At 28.4% G+C, this 12,783-nt stretch overlaps 1 protein-coding gene across 1 annotated transcript; it reads left to right on the forward strand.

Annotated features, from left to right (window-relative positions):
• Positions 1-1,094: 1,094 nt before the first annotated feature.
• Positions 1,095-2,548, forward strand: LOC140821831 (uncharacterized). Its single transcript, XM_073182467.1, has 5 exons — positions 1,095-1,249; positions 1,345-1,606; positions 1,713-1,871; positions 2,017-2,163; positions 2,283-2,548. Exons 1-5 carry the CDS (start codon positions 1,215-1,217, stop codon positions 2,403-2,405), a joined length of 726 nt encoding a protein of 241 aa, XP_073038568.1. The 5' UTR covers positions 1,095-1,214; the 3' UTR covers positions 2,406-2,548.
• The last annotated feature ends 10,235 nt before the right edge of the window (positions 2,549-12,783 follow it).

The following is a 12,783-nucleotide window of genomic DNA, read 5'->3' on the forward strand; positions in this document are numbered from 1 at the left end:
TTGGATTTGTCTAATTTAAATTTAGTTAATTAAGTGATTTTGACAAACATAAAAGAAGAATATCATTTGAAATCCCAGTTGGAATCCATATTTCAAGTGGGCATTTGTCCCATAAATGCATGCATGTTCTCTAATGAATGAGTTTGAAGTTCTTTCAATATGTATAATGTATTTCATGTGCACATAAATATAAATCATCATAATTTTTGTACTTCACTATTTATTATCATAATGATGTCATTATCACTCAATTAGATAAATTTAAATCCAACGTAACTCCGATACCTAATTAATGGAAAAATCTTTCAAAGGACATTTCACTTTCAAACAGTTTGTCGAAATATAATTATTATGTGAGATAGATACATTTTAATCCTTTCGAGGAATCAAAATTCAAGAGGAGGAAATTAAAGGCTTATTCATAAAAGAACTTTTAGTTGATATAAAAATTCAAATAAAGAGAAACTGAAAATTAAGAAGAAAGAGATAGGGCCATTTTAAGGGGGGGAAATGGAAAAATGTTTTACTTATAAAATAAAAAGATAATCGTTTATTATATTAAAAAAAACAATATATTATATAAATGTTTGCCACTGGCCTATATGAAAGAAGTTTTTTAACTTAGAAGATAGATCTTTAGTGAGATGGTTTTACGAATATTTATCTGTGAGATGAGTCAACTCTATCGATATTCACAATAAAAAAACAATACTCTTAACATAAAAAGTTATATTTTTTCATGGATTACCCAAAATAAGAGACATGTCTGACAAAATACGACTTATGAAACTGTCTCACACGAGTTTTTGTCGTCTTAGAAAAAAGACTAAGTGGAGTGGGGAAGACGAATGCACATGGAGTGCCACTGGCCTTTATGAAAGAGAGAGATCGCTGGAAGATAAAATCAGAAGTCTCAGATTTTAATCATGGGGTAGCTTCTGGCATTCCATGTGCACCAATCTCTTCGCCCCACTTCCTATTGTTTTTACACACAATTCTTCATCTTTCATCATCATCCCATCCTATAAATTTGTATGTTTTAAAAAAATACAAATTTTGATATTTCCTGCTTGTACCTTAATATTTGAAAATATCAGTTTTTAGTCATATATTAATTCTATAGTCCTATTACATATATATGTAAGGTTTCTTGGGTATATATCACTCTCAAAACTTCATTAAAAGAACAGAAGCCCCATTGAACGTGCAAGAACATGAGAGCCAGCCCGGCAGGCTGTAGCAGATCTTGGTAAACTCGATGCAATATAGCCCTACTATAACTATTTCTAGGTAAATTGTATGTATATCGACAGCTTATGGTTGCTTATATATCTTTATATGTAGGTCTATAAGTGAGGATTCTTTGAGAAGATATGTTTACTATGCGAGTGAGAGCTGCATTCAAGAATTGCTTTCGGCTTCGGAATCGAACCGGGTCGGGAGCACAGCTGGACACGATGGATGGGAAGCTGTGGGGATGGAGAACGACGTGGAGATATCGAGACGTCGTTCGGGTTCGCTCCACACGTTTCGCAGCCGTTGGGTGCTCAAATCTGTCTCTCCGCAGCAGTTTATGACAGTGGCTAATGCTATTGATGCAGCTAAGGTGATCCGAATCATTCCTTTGTATTTCCCAAAAAATGGATGTCAGAGATTAATAACCAGAGTTTCTTGAATGTATATATACATGATTTTTAATCAAATATTTGCAGCAATGGGATCCTGATTTAGTAGAAGCCAAGTACATCAAAGATCTTGAAGAAAATCTCAGCATAATTCGTCTAAGATTTGGAGACAAATCCAAGACTTCTTTCAGAAACAGAGAATTCATCGTTTACGAGCGACGCGAGACAATGGATGATGGAACTTTGGTGAGTAAATAAAAATCTCAAATGGTATACAATTTGTACTACTTTTGCAGAAAAATGTAAAGGCCATTTAGAATTTTCATTTTTCTTATATATTAAGCATGAATAAAAAAAAGAAAAATCCAGATAATATGGAAAATGAATACAGGTTGTAGCAGTGGCTTCTCTGCCAAAAGAAATAGCAGCTGGATTACATCCAAAACAAAACAATTCAATAAGAGGGCTTCTGCTGCAGTCTGGATGGGTTCTTGAGAAGCTTGAACATGATTCTTGTATGGTCACTTATCTTGTTCAGGTATACTGATAATCCATTGATTATTTCATATTTTTTCTACCCTTGTATTTTATATATATATAAAATAAAATTAATTCAATTTTATAATATAAATTTTTTGTTTTGTTTGGGTGGTAAAGTTGGATCCTGCAGGATGGTTGCCCAAGTGCTTTGTGAATCGTTTCAATACAAAACTAGTTATGATTATTGAAAACCTTAAAAAACAACTACTGGCTTGCCCCACTGGCCGGGGGGATCCTTGAAAGTTACGTTTGGACTATGAAATCCTGTACGGAAATTAATACAAGTTTTTCTTTTTTCTTTTTTTAAATTAAAAATCCCAACTCTAAGTAAGATGTAAAGATTCAATTACTATGTATAATTGTGTGTCATAATTGTTCCCATCTATATTGGTTTTTATAATCATCATGCCATTATTAACTTTTTTTTTTTTTCTGAGACGAGAGTGATTGAATCATAAATCTGAGGTCTTGTTCAAAACTTGAAATTTTGATACGAGATGAACCGTAATTTCATTTGTGAGATTCGACATTATTACATTTTTGGATATTTTGTGCTTTTGAATTTTGAACATTAAGATTTTATCTTCTCAATCGAGTGTAGTGGATTCCAACGATTTACAAGATGTGGGTGTAATGATTTCTAAGATTAACTATGACCCACTTCTTTGGTAAAAACTTATATGAGACGATCTCACAAGTCGTATTTTATGAGACAGATCTCTTATTGGGGTCATTCATGAAAAAATATTACTTTTTATGCTAAGAGTATTATTTTTTATTGTGAATATCGATAGGATTAACCCGTCTCACAGATAAAGATTTGTGAGACCGTCTCACAAGATACTTACTCCATTCTTAAAAACATAATAATTTTTAGCTCATCTTTAATCAAACTAAAAAAAAGAATGTGGGGTTTTTTTTTTTTTTTTAACAAATCATAATTTTGCTAGATCTAAAAAGATAAATATTTTTAAAATGGGAAAAATTTTGTTAATTAAAAAGTAGAACACAAATGTCAATTTGGGAGGAATAAGTACAATTTTTTTTAGTTGTTTAAATTAAGTAGTGGGACTGTGGGAGCAATGTTATTGAAGTCATATCTTATATTTATGTGCATTACTTTTTAGCTTGAAAAATATTTATTAACAGTGTATGTAATATTAGAATGATTAAATTATATCGATAAATATTTTATTGCAAATTGTAGAAAATAAAAATAACGATTAACTTGGATGGTAAAAATCATGAAAATAAGAAAAAAAATTATGTAACTTTTCAAAATAAAGAAAAAAATATTTTATAATACAATGAAATTAATATTAATACTTCTTTATAATAGTAATATTTTATATTATAAAATATATATTTAGCTTTTATTTTCAAAGGTCATTTGAGAGAAAATTTCACAAAATACTGGTATGACCTTAAGGCTACGTTTGGTTTGATTGATTACCGGAGGATTAAGCATGGATTAATATATTATCCTTTGTTTGACTCTTTTTTTAGCACACACATGATAACTGGAAGCCCGTGATAGCGACACTGTAGTAGCTTGAAAAGATGAGACAGTAGTCCCTTTTTTTTTGGTGGTACACACAATCCGGAAATGAACAGGAACACATATTTATTATTTCCCTACCACATTTACCCCTTATCTCACCAACCAAAAACACGAAACTCTTCTCATCTCTCGTCAATGGCGGTCGCTCGTTGTTCCCAACCTTCAAATGAACGTTGCTCGAACACAAACAGTACGATTCACAGCAACGACTACGTTACACCACCAACGAAAACATAAAATCGTATGACACCGGTAATTGGTGGAAGAAAATTTAAATAGAGGTAGCAAGAAAAATTTTCAACAGTTACTCTTCAGAAAATTCACCTTTTCAGTCGTGCTCCGTCCACCCAAATTCGCGAAGTTGCGATGAAGAGATCATAAATCGGAATCAGATTTCCCCGTTTGCCATAGGACGTTAGGGTTAAGATTTGGGTTGAGGAGGAAAACCTCGTGCTTCAAATAATGTACCCGACTTTTTCACCAACTCACTACACTCCAATTTGTTTTTAATAAATATTTTTTTTTCTCTTTAATTTATCTTTACTGTACATTTGGAGTATATGTACAATTATTAAAAGAATACATATTTAAACAGCAATGGAGGCATTTACGTCATTACATTAAAGTGAACAGAAATAATTCATCGTTTAAAAATCATACCAAATACCATGTTATTTATCCGACCACACTATTAATCTGTATCTCTCATTTTTTAATCACTCTGATAACTAATCATTTACTTATCTCATCACTCCTACCAAACACAACCTAAATCAAATTATCATCCGGCCAAATCTATTTACTTTATTAATATTTGGACATATCATTACTATATTTTTATGGGCAATTTGGAGAAAAACATATCAGTCAAAGATTTATTTAAGATTCAGTATCCAGGAGTTTTTTTTTGTATTTTGATACCTGACAAAAAATCAAGTTAGTTTTTAATACATGTTTTATACATTTTTACCTTTTTACCCTTTTAATTAATAAAAATTGATATAAATACATATTTCTATTGGTTATCTTCTCTTTCCACTCATCACTTCCAATGCATTTGGATGACATGTAAATTGAATTTAAATATTTTTTATTTAAAAAACAAATTCGCAACTAATTGAACTTTTTGAAATACTTAGTTTTACCTGCGAAATACTTAATTTCAATTTTAAAATACTTGATTTTGTAAATGAAATACTTAGAATGTGTATTAAAATACTGAATATTCGAATATGCAACGCAAGTTGACCAAATGCTCTCATTTCCATCCAAGATCCATTTGGATGATATGCTCATTTCATTTAATTATTTTTTTATTGTTAAAAAAACAAATTCGCAACTAAGCATTGAACTTATTCAATTATTTAGTTTTACTTGCGAAATACCTAATTTCAATTTTAAAATACTTGATTTGGTAAATGAGATACTCAGAACGGGTATTAAAATACTGGATAATTGAATATGCAACGTAAGTTCAACAAATGCTTGCATTTCATCCAATATGCATTTAGATGACATGTTCATTTCATTTAATTATTTTTTTAAAAAAATTCGTAACTAAGCATTGAAAATTTTGAAATACTTACTTTTATTTGCGAAATACCTGATTTCAATTTTAAATACTTGATTTGGTAATTGAGATACTCATAAAAGTTAATAAAATACTGGATATTCTAGTAGGCAATGTAAGTTCACCATGTGCTCGCATTTCTATTCAAGATGCATTTAGATGACATGTACATTTCATTTAAATATTTTTTATTTTTAAAAGATAAACAAATTTGCAACGAAGCATTGAACTTTTTGAAGTACTTAATTTTACTTGTGAAATACATGATTTCAATTTTAAAATACTTGATTTGATAAATGAAATACTCAGAATGAGTATTAAAATACTGGATATTAGAATATGCATCGTAAGTTCACCAAATGCTCACATTTCCATCCAAGATGCATTTGGATGAAATGTTCACTTCATTTAATTATTTTTTTATTGTTTAAAAAAGCAAATTTGTAACTAATCATTGAACTTTTTCAAGTACTTAATTTTACTTGTGAAATACCTGATTTCAATTTTAAAATACTTGATTTGATAAATGAAATACTCAGAATGAGTATTAAAATATTGGATATTAGAATATGCATTGTAAGATCACCAAATGCTCACATTTCCATCCAAGATGCATTTGGATAAAATGTTCATTTCATTTAATTATTTTTTTATTGTTTAAAAAAGCAAATTTGTAACTAATCATTGAACTTTTTCAAGTATTTGGTTTTACTTGCGAAATACCTAATTTCAATTTTAAATACTTGATTTGGTAAATGAAATACTCAGAATAAGTATTAAAATACTGGATATTCAAATATGCAACGTAAGTTCACCAAGTGCTCACATTTCCATCCAAGATGCATTTGGATGGCATGTTCATTTCATTTAATTATATTTTTTTATCGTTAAAAAACAAATTCGTAACTAAGCATTGAACTTTTTCAAATACTTAGTTTTACTTGTGAAATACCTATTTTCAATTTTAAAATACTTGATTTGGTAAATGAGAAACTCAAAATGAGTATTAAAATACTGAATATTCGAACTTGCAACGTAAGTTCACCAAGTGCTCGCATTTCCATCCAAGATATATTTGGATGATACGTTCATTTCATTTAATTATTTTTGTAAAAAAACAAATTCGCAACTAAGCATTGAACTTTTTGAAGTACTTAGTTTTATTTGCGAAATACTTAATTTCAATTTTAAAATACTTGATTTGGTAAATGAAATACTCAGAATGAGTATTAAAATACTGGATATTAGAATATGCATCGGAAGTTCACCAAATGCTCACATTTCCATCCACGATGCATTTGGATGACATGTTCATTTCATTTAATTATTTTTATTGTAAAAAAAATAAATAAATTTGTAACTAATCATTGAACTTTTTCAAGTACTTGGTTTTGTTACTTGCGAAATACCTAATTTCAATTTTAAAATATTTGATTTGGTAAATGAGGTACTGAGAATGAGTATTAAAATACTAGATATTCGAATATGCAACGTAAATTCACCAAGTGCTCACATTTCAATCCAAGATGCATTTGGATTACATGTTCATTTCATTTAATTATTTTTTTATTCTTAAAAAAATAAATTCGTAACTAAGCATTGAACTTTTTCAAATAATTAGTTTTATTTGCGAAATACCTAAGTTTAATTTTAAAATACTTGATTTGGTAAATGAGATACTCAGAATGAGTATTAAAATAATGGATATTCGAATATGCAATGTAAGTTCACCAAGTGCTCGCATTTCTATCCAAGATACATTTGGATGACATGTTCATTTCATCTAATAGTTTTTTTAATTGTTAAAAAAAACAAATTCGCAACTAAGTATTGAACCTTTTCAAGTACTTAGTTTTACTTCGGAAATATCTAATTTCAGTTTTAAAATATTTGATTTGGTAAATGAGATATTCATAATGAGTATTAAAATACTGGATATTCGAATATGTAACGTAAGTTCACCAAGTGCTCGTGTTTCCATCCAAGATGTATTTGGATGACATGTTCAAGGACATTTCAACAGCCACAAAGCTTTGAAAGAGAAAAAAGGTTTAGAGCGAAGATTTGAAGATTTCCGGACAATGTTCTTCGAGAGAATAGCCCGTGATAGAAACGATTAGCATAATCCGTGGATTTACAATTTATAGAGAAATATGAAGTCGGATACACGTCGATAATCATAATCCAGTAGGTCGAAAGCTATGAGATTTAATAAAACGATATGCAATTCACCATCGATAAATAATTAAAGAGATTTAATTACTTCACTGGGTTAAATTAATTTGGCATAGTTTGAGAAGACGTGTTCAGTTGGATATGAAATCTCGTCGAAAGCATAGATCATTGTCGAATGAATTGAGTAGATTAGCGAGGGGTAAGTGAATTGAGATTCTCAACAAATTCACTTCTCATTGAAGTTTAATCAATCATTCTAGCTTATTTATTGCATCATTTAATCCTTGAACCATTTCATTGAGTTTTTATTTAATAATCGTAGTAGTAAACAATCATCTGAAGTATCGCTGCTAAAAATTGAATAACTGAGAATAATAATTCAGAAATGTAGTCTTTAGACAATGAAAGTTTTGCTCAATCACTAAGCATTGAACATTTTGACATCGTGCAATTGCGATTATTGAAAGTCCATAACTATATTATTACTTGACATCGTGTACTTGCGATTATTTCGAGCTTGAATATTATTAATTTTTACTAAGAATTTTACAATGAAAGTTTTAATCGATCACTAAGCATGGATTACATATTCATCTTATTTAATATTTTTTTGGTAAAAAAATTCTCAAATAAGCATGAAAATTTTAAAGTACTTAGTTTTACTAAAGAAGTACCTAATTTGAGTTTGCAAATACTTGATTTCGTAAATGAGATACTCACAATATGCATTAAAATACTGGATATTCGAATATGCAATCTTTCCATGGAAAATTCATTAGTATACTTATTCATATCATTTAAATATATAAACATAGTTCATTATTCATCATGGACTAATCGAGAGATGCATTATAAACATAGTTCGTAAATGAGCTTGAAGTTTGTACTTTAAGCATATCTATCGATTCTTGGATCAATTATTTATAAAATACTCATAAATATTAATTGACAATACTTTTTTATATTCATTGAATGACTTATTTGACAATTATACTTATTTGACATAATACTTATTGGTAATTATTCATTATATTTATTAGTATTTTTTTCTTTAAATGAGATGAATATGTCATCCAAATGCATATTCCAAGGAAAGATAAACACTTGGTGAGCTTATATTATATATTCGAATATCCAGTATTCTATTAAATATTATGAGTATCTTATGTACCAAATTAAATATTTGCAATATCAAATTAGGTACTTCTCAAATAAAAGCAAATACTTTAAAATATTTATGCTTAGTTGGGAATTTATTTTTTCTTTTACAGAAAAAATATTAAATGATATGAATATGTCATCCAAATGCTTATTCCATAGAAATATCAATATTTGGTGAACTTACGTTGCATATTCGAATATATAGTATTTTAATACATATTATGAGTATCTCATTTACGAATCAAGTATTTGCAAACTCAAATTAGGTACTTCTCAAGTAAAACTAAGTACTTTAAAATTTTCATGCTTAGTTGAGAATCATGAATTTATTTATTTTTAATTATTAAATGAGATTAATATGTCATCCAAATATATCTTCCATAAACATACCAACACTTTATGAACTTACATTGCTTATTTGAATATCCAGTATTTTAATACATATTGTGAGTATCTCATTTACGAAATCAAGTATTTGCAAACTCAAATTAAAATACTTCTCATTTAGGAAGTAAAATAAAGTATTGGTAGACTCGAATTAGATATTTTTTGTACTAATTTAGGTATCACATTTTATTAACTTCATAAATGACACATCAAAAGTCACTCAATATTACTAACTATATTTTTCTATATCCCGAAAAAATCAAAATTGAGTCTTAAAATGGTAAAATCAAGAATATGTGAAATCAAAATAGATAATATTTGTACCAATTTTAGGTAGCGCGTTTTTTATTCAAAAATCTTATCATAAAAAAATATTAAATATTATCTTTAAATTATATATTTTGACATACTCAATCGAATTTGAGTATTTAAAAGGTAAAATCAAGTGTTTGTGAACTAGAAATATGTATTATTTGTATTAATTTAGGTATCACATTTTTGCTTTACGAAAATCATCATCGGTGTCACTTAATATTAACTTCAAATTATATTTTGGCATCATCAAATAATTGGATATGAGTATTTACGAGGTAAAATAATGTATTTATATACTCTAATTACATACTCTTTGTACCAATTTAAGTATCACATTTTAACTTCACAAATGACACAATCAAAAGTCACTTAATATTACTTGAAACTTAAGGAAGTATTCAAATAGTCACATCAAATATTTGAAAACCGAAAATAGGTATTTTATTGATCAAAATAACTAATTTTTCTAATTCAACAATAAGTGAGAAACTGTGTTTTTTCAAAATTTAGATGACATGAATAAGCCATCTTAATGCATTTTCAATGAAAATACCAACTTTATTGAATTTATTGTGATAGCTCGAAGATCCAGTATTTTCTTATACATTTGGAGTATTCAAAGAGTAAAATCAAGCATTTGGAACTCCAAAATAGGTATTTTGTTGGTCAAAATAAATACCTAATCTTATTTCATGATGAGTGATGATCTGTGTTTTTTTAAAAAATAAAATGACAAGAATAAGTCATCCTAATGCATTTTTCATTAAAATATCAACAATGACTGAATTTACGGTGAATGCTCGAAAATATAGTATTTTATTATATATTTAGAGTATTCAAAGAGCGAAACAAGTATGTGAAACCCCATTATAGGTACTTTGTATGTCAAAACAAGTATTTACTTTTATTCCATGATAATTGAGAAACAATATTTTGATAAAATTATATTTTAAATGGAGAAAAATGATTTTATTTTTGTGGATAAAATAATATATTTATTTAAATAATAAAGGGTAAAAATGTAAAGTTTGTTTAATGGGTAGCTAAAACTAAATGTATAGATTTGTCAGGTACTGATTTCTAAAAAATAGTTGTTAGGTACTGAATTTTAATGAAAACATTGACTGAAGTATTTTTGGGTAATTTACCGTATTTGTATTACTATATATTATTATTAACATCGACATTACCTGATGTCATGATAACAATTTTCAGATAATATATCAACAATTTTCTAAAAAATGATACGTGATAGACAGATAACCACCTACTGCCTATCACCTACGAGCTTAGGCGGCCATGTAGGCAGTTTATATATATATATATATATATATATATATATATATATATATATATATATATATATATATATATATATATATAATTATTCTTATTTTTCTTCATAATTCTCCAATAATTCATTTATATCAGATTCAAACTCAAAATCAATGACATATTTATTCTGTTTATCTTATACAAATTGATTGAAAAGTATGTCCAAATATTTTTTTTTAAAATGTTTAAAAAAATTATATATTAAATTGATGATGTTTAACAATGCAAAGAGATACACTTTTCTAAAAATCATGGTGGTAGATGATGATTCAATGCCCTTTAGAACACTACATATCAGCAGCATATTCAAATGCCTTCACATCAACACTTCAAATAATAATAGAAAGCAATTTTTTAAAAAACAAATGAGTAAAGATTAATCAGTTTCGAATTTTGACTACATGAATGATTAGTCAAAAGGGTCTCTCGCACACGTCGACGTAGAGGATGCAAATAAAAGGCCCGGTTAGAACTAGAAAACGCTTGATTTATGTACAAGCGTACAAACGCGACTTGACCTGAGTGCGTTGAATATCAACTAATCAAGACAAAAATCGCTTTGCTAGACTATACCTACTTTTGCTATTTTTTTCTTTCCGGGAAGCGATGTTCCACATGCCCTGTAACTCTGTAAGATCTTTCGTATGTTTGTTGGTGCTTCGTATGGCTGAAACATCGCTATAGGTATGTCCAGAGGAGAAACGATGCGTTTATTTGTTGGATTATATTGTTACATGGGCTCACTAAATAGGCACATATCAAAGCAGGGCAGTAGTCGATATATCTTTCTATTTTTAATTTTCATCGTATTAGATTTAAATTAATTTTAGAATCTAATTTTCTTCTAACTATATCAAACATGGTAAATATTAATTATTCAATGATGTTGCAAACATCCATGAAAACGTTAAATTTATATTTAATTTTTTAAAATGATTAAAAAAGTTCTCTAATTCCGTCCCTGCAGTGAATAGTCTCACATTAATTTAATAAAATAATAGTAAATTTCATTATTCCCTAAAATATAATAAATAATGATCAATTGGATTGATTTCTCCGATAAATATTAATATAATATTAAAGGCATCTTCCTACCACTAACTATTGAAAAATTCGAAATAAAATAATTATGCCTGTTTTTCTTTCTTAATTTTGCAATTAAAATAATGACAAAGTATTAAGGCACTAATGCTTCAAAGTGAAAGCAACTTTTTTTATCGCCAAATAATTTAATTTATTGACAAAAACTTGTGTGAGACGGTCTCATGAGTTGTATTTTGTGAGACAGATCTCTTATTTGAGACATCCATAAAAAATATTACTTTTTATGCTAAATGAATATCAGTAGGTTTGACCCGTCTCATAAATAATGATTCGTGTGACCGTCACTCTAATTTATTTTGCATGTAGAAGAGGACCACACAACACCGGAGAATCATGGCATAAATGAACAAAGATGTCATTCCACATTTTCCCTACATTTGACATCGGAAGTCACATTGCTAATCACATACTAAATTAGTGATGTGTGATTGCCATTTCCGAGAGAGATGGTTCAGATGTTGTCATATTAAATATACTATTTTTTTTAAAAAAAATCTATTTTTAAAATTTTTTGATTTGGAGGCTACATTAAATACTGATCGATCGGACCATTCATGACAACTTGATTAAATCGGTTCGGTTTTGAACGAGTTCGAGCCCTTGACCCATTATAAAAGAACATTAATACTATGGAATATGGATGTAAACGAGCCAATTTGCTCGTGAGTTAGCTGAGCTCTGAAACGAATTTGTTTAATGAATGAAAGTAAATAGTATTATGTATGGATCTAAACGAGCTCACTTTAATTTCCACCCTTTCTTCCGTTATTTAATTTTCTTTCAGTTTCTTAGTAAGAATGAATATCCCCGTGAATACTCCGTGGGTATGAAAAGGGCTCGAATCTATATATATTTTATCCGAGCCGAGCTCAAGTTTGATAGTGTTCGGCTCGACTCGTTGATATCATATTATATTAAAATATTCATGAATTTCACACCTCTACACTATTTTTGGAATTGATATTCACACACTCAAGTTCTGTCACAATTTGGGATTATTTCATGCTAGC

The sequence above is a fragment of the Primulina eburnea genome, unplaced genomic scaffold (assembly GCF_022965805.1).
Source record: "Primulina eburnea isolate SZY01 unplaced genomic scaffold, ASM2296580v1 ctg739_ERROPOS11973397, whole genome shotgun sequence".
Lineage (NCBI taxonomy): Eukaryota > Viridiplantae > Streptophyta > Magnoliopsida > Lamiales > Gesneriaceae > Primulina > Primulina eburnea.

What these genes read in the sequence shown, in the direction of transcription:
- LOC140821831 (XM_073182467.1), top strand. Translation starts at nt 1,215, where the DNA reads ATGAGAGCCAGCCCGGCAGGCTGTAGCAGATCTTG. An exon ending in CAATGGATGATGGAACTTTG is followed by an intron (nt 1,872 to 2,016) that starts GTGAGTAAATAA and finishes AAATGAATACAG; the next exon opens with GTTGTAGCAGTGGCTTCTCT. An exon ending in TGGTCACTTATCTTGTTCAG is followed by an intron (nt 2,164 to 2,282) that starts GTATACTGATAA and finishes TGGGTGGTAAAG; the next exon opens with TTGGATCCTGCAGGATGGTT.